Raw genomic sequence first — 8,003 nt, forward strand, 5'->3', positions numbered from 1 at the left:
AGTGCATGAAGTCCACAAGAGAGATGGTCACCAACAATCTGTCCTTGTCTACCCACCCTGACGCTGTGTTCAAGGAAGCTCAACAACACCTCTACTTCCTCAGGAGGCAACGGAAATTCAGTATATCTGTAATGACTCTTACCAATCTTTACAGATGCACCATTAAAAGTATTCTATCTGGATGTAACTCAGCTGAGGACGGCAACTGCTCTGCCCAGGCCCGTAAGAAGCTACACACAGTGGGAAGTGGGGAGGAAGGGTGAGTAGGTGGAGGGCATGGGGATGAGAGGGGTCTGAGTAGGGGTTAGGGATGAGGAGGTGTTGGGGGGGTTTGTGTGTGGGGGGAGGTGGCGATGGGTGGGACGGTGTGGGTTGTGAACCAGTAGGATGGGATAGGTGATATGGGGGTGTGATAGGTCTGTGTGTGGGAAGGTGTGGGTGGTAAATGGAGTTGAGAGAGATGGGTAAGATAATCGGGGTGGACACCAACATATTCAACGACACTTAGTGTTGCTCTTCACCTTCTCTGCAGACTTCCCTTCCTGAAAATCCCAACACGGTCCATGCCGGTGATGGACTAGGGTGTGCAAAGTTGAAAATCATACACCACCAGGTTTTAGTCCAACAGGTTATTCCACAACCACCTGATGAAGGAGCAGCACTCCGAAAGCTTGTGTTTCCGAATAAACCTGATGGACTATAACCTGGCGTTGTGTGCTTTTTAACATTGTCCATGTCCACACCGACCCACACCAGACCACAAACACAGGAAGCCGTCTCTGAGTGTGATCAAGTATCTGGTGCTTGCGGGTTCAGTGAGGGACAAATTGAGCTTGGGTGGGTGCAGTACCAGCAGCAGCCATCGCCCTCCCATTGGTGCTGCTGTTCGATGGAGCAGGAGACCGTGAGGAGTGCAGATGTTGGAGATCAGAGTCCACATTGTGTTGCTGGAAAAGCACAGTAGGTCAGGCAAAATCTGAGGTGCAGGAGATTCGAAATTTTGGACATAAGCCCTTCATCAGGAATGAGGCTGGGAGCCTCAGGGGTGGGGAGCTAAGAAGGAGGGGTTTGGGGTTGGGGAGAAGTGCAATAGGTGGATGGAGGTGGGGGTAAAGGTGATAGGTCGGAGAGGTGGGTGGAGTGGATAGGTTGGAAGGAAGATGGACAGGTAGGACAGGTCATGAGGGCAGTGCTGAGCTGTAAGGTTGGAACTGGGGTAAGGTGAGAGAGGAGAAATGAGGGAACTGGTGAAATCCACGTTGATGCCATCGGGTTGGAGGGAATGGGAAACAAACTCTCTGCACCATAGTCATAGAGTCATAGACACATACAGCACGGAAACAGATTTTTCGGACCAACTTGTCCATGCCGACCAGATTAGATAATCTAGTCCCATTTGCCAGCACTTGTCCCCTAACCTGTAAATCCTTCCTATTCATATACCCATCTCGGTGCCTTTTAAATGTTATAACTGTACCAGCCTCCACCACATCCTCTGGCAGCTCAGTCCATACACACATCACCCTTTGTGTAAAAAGGTTGCCCCTTAAGTCCCTTTTAAGACTTTCCCCTCTCACCCTGTCAAGTTCTGGAATAATCTTAAAAGTTTCAATAAGCTCTCCTCTTATTCTTCCCAGCTCCAAGGGTTACAGGCCCAACCTACTCAACCTCTCCTCAGGGACAGGACACAAACCATTCCTCCATCCACCAGGCAGTTTCAAACAGGCTTACCTCGTAGGTGCTGGTCAGTCTCAACCGATAGAAAACAGGAAGGAAGAGGTAGGCAGTCAGGACAGCGTTCAGGGTCTGGCCCAGGCACATCTGAATAAATTTAGCCCCGTAGCTATATGCTTCAACTGGGACTCCCAGTACCTGCACAGCGGACATGAAGCTGGCTGACAGGGACAGACCCACAGGCAGTGCCGACATCTGTCGCCCTCCAGTGAAAAAGTCATCTGCTTTCTTCTGCTGGCCACTACGCCGAGTGACACAAAATATCCCAATCCCTGTGGAAATCAGGAGCATCCCAGCGAAGAGGACATAGTCCCAGGCTGAAAAGGTAATCCTTGTTGGCTTCATTGCTGCTGCATCCATGATCCACTCTCCAACGAGGGCATGTGGATTTCAGGAGAATGAAATGTCAAATGCAAGTTAATAACGATGGCGGCGATTCAGGAGTGAAACGTCCAAAGGGTCCAAAGACATTGAGGCCAGTTCAGCCTGACACGAGCTGGTCATTTCTTTCCTCTTTGGAAGTAACCAAGAAATTGCGTGTCCAAATCAGAGACAAATACAATGTTAATGAAACACAAAACCTTGAGGGAAAGCAACAGCCTTCATCAAGCTTCCTATGAAAGTGCTTCTTGTTGTAAGATGAAACAGTGCTTCACTCCAACCTGTCACAGTGCTATCGCGGATAAATATATTTCAGTTTTTGCTTCCTTTAATTTGGAAGCGTTGGAGGGAACGCAGTGAATGCAAAGTAGCATTAAGAAGTAGGCGTGTTTATGAAACTAAGCTTGTTGGGCTGTCAGTGGGCGTATCTTAAGTAGGACTCACCTTGTTGGACTTTTAACCTGTTGAAAGCAACAAGGAGATGCTTTCCCTTGTCATGGTACAGAAATACAGCAACAGCATTGCTTCTTAATCAAACCCTTAACCCCTACTTTTGCTCCACAGTAAAAACTTCACCTGGACGTTTCTGATGAGTTTGTTTGAAAAGGAAGCTGGGAATTTCCCGGAGTGGGTGCTGGCTCACAGAGCGCTTAACATTTACGCCACTTTTCCCTCAGAGGTTTGCAGCTGGATTTTTCCTGGAGCTGATTCTGAGTAAATTCCAGCAGGAACCTGTCTTGAGAAATAGACGTTGGTGCTCCTCATTGATAAGCCTCTGATCGTTCACCTTCATGGTTCTGACGCGAGGTCATTGATGTGAAACACTGACTTTGATTCTCATTCCACAGATGCTGGCTCAGGATCCATTTTTCAGCATCCAGTTGAAATGCTGACTGTTGTAGTCTCTATGCCAATGACATAGGATATCGGACAGGACAGCACTGGAACAGGCCCTTCGGTCCACCATGTGCGTGCTGACCATAACCATTTTGAACTGATCCCATCTGCTCGCACATGCTCTGTATCCCTCCATTCCTGGCCTGTCTGTGTATCTCTCTAAATGCCTCCTAAACTTTGCTATTGCTTCTACCACCTCCCTTGGCAGGGCAGGTTCCAGGCTACAACCAGCCTCTGTGTAAAAAGCCTGCCTCACACATCTCCTTTCAAGAAGACCACCATTACCCCGGTACCAAAGAAAACCCAGGCAGTGTGCCTCAATGACCACCGCCCAGTGTCTCTGATCTCCGTCAATATGAAGTGCTTCGAGTGGTTGGTCATGGCTCACATCAACTCCAGCCTCCCATCCTGCCTCAATCCCTTGGAACTCACCCACAATCGCAACATGTCCACGGCAGATGCCATCTCCCTGGCCCTACACTCATCCCTACAACACCTGCATAACAAGGATACCTACGCCAGGCTCCTGCCGATTGACTACAGCTCCACCTTCAACACTATAATCTCCAAACTCTGTGACCTAGTTCTCTGCTCCACTCTCTGCAACTTGATCCCCAACCTCCTGACCAACAGACCGCAATCAGTGAAGATAGACTGGGGCAGGCGTGGAGATGGTCAAGAGCATCAAGTCCCCATGAGTGTTGATCACCAACAATCTGTTCCGATCCACCGACACTGATGCTATGATCAAGAAAGCACAACAACACCTCCACTTCCTTAGGAGCCTAAGGAAATTCAGTATGTCTGCAATGACTCTTACCAATCTTTGCAGGTGCACCACTGAAAGTATCCCATCCGGATGTATCACAGCTTAGTACAGCAACTGCTCTGCCCAGGCCCGTAAGAAACTACAGAGAGTTTTGAACACAAGTCCCGTCCATCACACAAACCAACCTTCCATCCGTTGACTCTGTCTACACTCCTCGCTACCTCGGGAAGGCAGCCCCAATGTCATCAAAGACGCTTCCCACCCCGGTTATAATCTCTTCTAACCTTTTCCATCAGGCAGAAGATACAAAAGCTTAAAAACACGGACCAACAGATTCAAGAACAGTTTCTTCCCCACTGTTATTATATTTAGATTAGAATAGATTACCGACTGTGTAGAAACAGGCCCTTCAGCCCAACAAGTCCACAGCGACCCTCCAAAGAAAAACCCATCCCCCTATATTTACCCCTGACTAATCCACCTCACACTGCAGGCAATTTAGCATGGCCAATTCACCTGACCTGCACATCTTTGGACTGTGGGGGGAAACCGGAGCACCCGGAGGAAACCCACGCAGACACTGGGAGAATGTGCAAACTCCACACAGTCACCCAAGGCAGGGGTTGAACCCGGGTTTCTGGTGCTGTGAGGCAGCAGTGCTAACCACTGAGCCACTGTGCCGCCCTCCATATCTGAATGGATCTCTGAAATCTTTAATTTAATGTTAATTTTGCTCTTTGCTCACCTTCTCTGTTGCTGTAACATTGTATTCCTCGCTCTGTTCTATCACCCTATGATCTTTGAATGGTATGATCTACCCGTACTGCACACAAAACAATACTTTTCACTGTACTTAAACACATGTGATAATAATAAATCAAGTCGAATCAATTTTCCCTCTCTCACTTGAAACCTGTGTCCCCTAGTATTTGACATTTACGCCTTTAGAAAAAGACTCCAAATATCCATTGCTCTCATAATTTTATCTACATCTTTCAATTCACCCCTCAGCCTCCAGTGCTCTTGCAAAAATAACCCTGGTTTATTCAACATCTCTTTGTAGCTAAGACACTCCAAATCAAACAACATGCTGGTATACCTCTTTTGCACGCTCTCCAAAGCCTCCCCAGCCCCTCTGCAGTGTGGCAACAAGAACTGCACACAATATTACAAAGGTGGCCGAATGCAGATACAAAAATTGACAGTAATCGCCATTTTGTTTTTAAATGGCCAGGTTTCTTTTCCCCTGTTGAACTCAAACGTCACCATCTCCTGCTGTGAGATTTAACAGCCCAGTGCGAGGAAGAGATCGAGCCCTCGTGGGAAAAGCCCAGCGTGGATCCACTGCAGGTCCATGGCTAAAGAAGGCCTGCAATTTGGAATTTTTAATGTTCTTTCTTATTTACTACTTTGTACTGAGAGGAACTGTAATGTTGACATTTTATTTCTTTATCTTTGTACTCTTTACCTCAGACTTTGTACACAAGTACTTTGTACCTGAGGTAGCACTGTGAATGTCAACATTTCACACTTTTCACTGTGTTCCCTGTATTTGAGTGCATGTGATAATAAAACCCAATTCTAATTCTAATTCCAATGCTAGAGCATTAACCTCAATTCTTGGATTATGACTCCAATGATATTACCGCCACCACCACCACCATTAATGACAACACAGCTCCTTGATGACGTCCCTTTTAGTGCTCTGTTTTTAATATTCAATAAAACATGACATTTCAAATGTTTAATCACAAAAACACTTTGAATTTCAGGAAAGACCAACATTTTCCATAGCCCCATCAAAAATAGTTTTTTTGCACACCCTCCAATAATGGTCTCACTCCAACCTTCCACTTTTATCATGTTTCCCCCAAACATGACAATTGATGGAAAATTGCACTTTAAAGAATTTTAGGTTTTTTTTGTTAGAACTTACAATCTGATTCTCCTCTCTCGACATCAGGATCTGAAGTAAATTGGGTTTAAGGCAGCTGCAAACAACTCTGTGCCAACACCAACCTGATTAGACACTTGGCACGGAATACCATGAAGTTGGCAATCATGTTGAACAAGTCTAAAAAGGACTGTTGTTATAAGAAACTGAGATAAAGGAAGGGTTATTGGAATTTTGATGAAAGGGATTTCTTGGATGAGTTCAAGCTGCCGGAATATTTCTTCTTTGATTAAAAGTAAGAACATCATGTTGATCTTTTGGGTTAGATCTGGGAGTATTTTGGCCCAGTGCACTATTTTAAATGAAGAAGCGAATATTTTTCAGCTCAGATTGATGAGTAATTATTCTCTTAATTCAAAAGAAGAACAATCTTTCTTTCATTGTTGTTTAGAAATACACTCAGCATAAAGTTTCAGGATTTCGCTCCAAACCAAAAGTATCAGAGTGTCACTGTCCTTTCACCATCCCTCAATCAGACAATCTGCTTCCCTTTATTCTCCTTCACAATCAGCAATGTTTCCCGATGCTTTGTATAATGTAGGTGATGTTTCTGTTTGCCTGCAATCGTTACTGTTGCTAAGCTTGAGTGCTCTCCCTGATTTATGTACTTCCTGCTGTTCTTTTTGTTCATATTTTTGCTTTGGGCCGGAGGAGAGTAGTCATTGGAAAGTTCACATGAAGCCCCATGACATCACCTCCCTCATGACATCACCTGACCCAATAACATCACTATAGTGACTGTAATATGGTCTGCCAGGTGGACCTCATAGAATCTCAGTTCCCTGATTGGGGCTGTTAATCTGGTCCAATCAGGGAGCCCTGACTGATAGATTTAATAGGAGTATCAGGTATTCTACTCACTCTAAGAGTCAGCTCTGAGGGAACTGGGTCAGTGTCATGTACTTAGCATGTGTAAATAAAAGGTGAAGTGGCTTTCATGGAGTCTTTTCAGTGGTGGAGGGAAAAACATTTCCCTGAAGAAATTTGCTTGCAGAAGCCATCTTTGAGTTGGGGTAAGCATTTCTGGCATCACGGTGTTATTTAAGAGGTTTGATCCATTCAATCCCAAAGACTGGGTCCAGTATGTGGAAAGAATGCATTACTTTTACTGGACACATGACACTGGGGGGAGACAAAAAAAAACGAGTAATTCCCCTGACAGTTTGTGGGCCTGCAGCTTTTTCAGTTATTAGGAGCCTAACATTCCCGGAGGCACCAGATACTAAAACCTTTCAAATGTTGACAGATTTAGCTAAGGAATATTATGACCCAAAGCCTCCTCTGATTTTGAGACACTGTTAGTTTTACTTGGTAATTCAAGAACCAGGGGAATGCCTATTAGGATTTTTGACAACGTTAAGATGACTGGTAGAGGAATGTAACTGAGATGCTGAGAGACCATTTGGTATGTGGAACTAATGATGTGACCATGCAAAAGTGCCTACTAGCGGAAGCCCAACAGGACCTGGGACAGGTGCTACAGCTGTCATTAGAAAAGAGCCAAAAAAACTTCAGGTGCTGGAATCCAAGGTAGACAGGCAGGATGCTAGAAGAACCCAGCAAGCCAGGCAGCATCAGGAGGTGGAGGAGCCCTGAAGAAGGGTTACACCTGAAACGTGGACTTCTCCACCTCCTGATGCTGCCTGGCCTGCTGTGTTCTTCCAGCCTCCTGCCTGTCTATCTTGTCATTACAAAATGCAACAAGTGGGGTTTATGAGTTGCAGGCTATTCTGATTAAAGTGGATATCCTCGCCAGGCTAACCAAGCTTGGGTAACACTACTCTTGAGTGAAGGCAATTACATAGCCTCAGTGTGGATGTATCCTGGACAGAGGATCCAGTTTTTGACTAAATGCAAAATATGCTTGTCATTAATTTCACTGACCCCTCGTTCAGACTGGTGCCAAGCGAGGCTAAACAAAGTCACCAATCTGGATGACAGGTCGGTGAAATTAGTGACAAGAACATTTTGCATTTAGTCAAAAACACTATTTGAAGAGCAGAAATGTTATGGCACAAATGTTTGTAGTAATGAAGAGTATGATAGAAACACAATCCAACAATGTTTTGCACGAAGAAATGTGCGTCACAAATTCAAAATAAACTGTGTAGCCAAAAGCAGGATGGATTTGATCCATTGAGACAAGGAGTCATATGAATTCCTATTGACCACAACATGGCCAAAGGCTGCTCCCAAATTACCCAGCCAAAACCGGCATGTGCTGGCATTGGACTAGAAGCAAGTAACAGCTAAAAATGGACATGAAAC

The 8,003-nt window shown here is 45.4% G+C and overlaps 1 protein-coding gene across 1 annotated transcript in view; it reads right to left on the reverse strand.

Moving 5' to 3' along the window:
- slc5a5 (solute carrier family 5 member 5) overlaps nucleotides 1-2,397 on the reverse strand; it is a 97,464-nt gene extending 95,067 nt beyond the window's left edge. Inside the window, exon 1 of the mRNA XM_043721428.2 lies at nucleotides 1,732-2,397. Within this exon, the coding sequence (XP_043577363.2) occupies nucleotides 1,732-2,094 (363 nt within the window). The 5' untranslated portion in view covers nucleotides 2,095-2,397. The remainder of the gene's footprint in view (nucleotides 1-1,731) is intronic.
- Between the last annotated feature and the right edge of the window lie 5,606 nt (nucleotides 2,398-8,003).

This window comes from Chiloscyllium plagiosum, unplaced genomic scaffold, assembly GCF_037043375.1.
Source record: "Chiloscyllium plagiosum isolate Xiang-an unplaced genomic scaffold, Cpla_swu_hap1 HiC_scaffold_28, whole genome shotgun sequence".
Lineage (NCBI taxonomy): Eukaryota > Metazoa > Chordata > Chondrichthyes > Orectolobiformes > Hemiscylliidae > Chiloscyllium > Chiloscyllium plagiosum.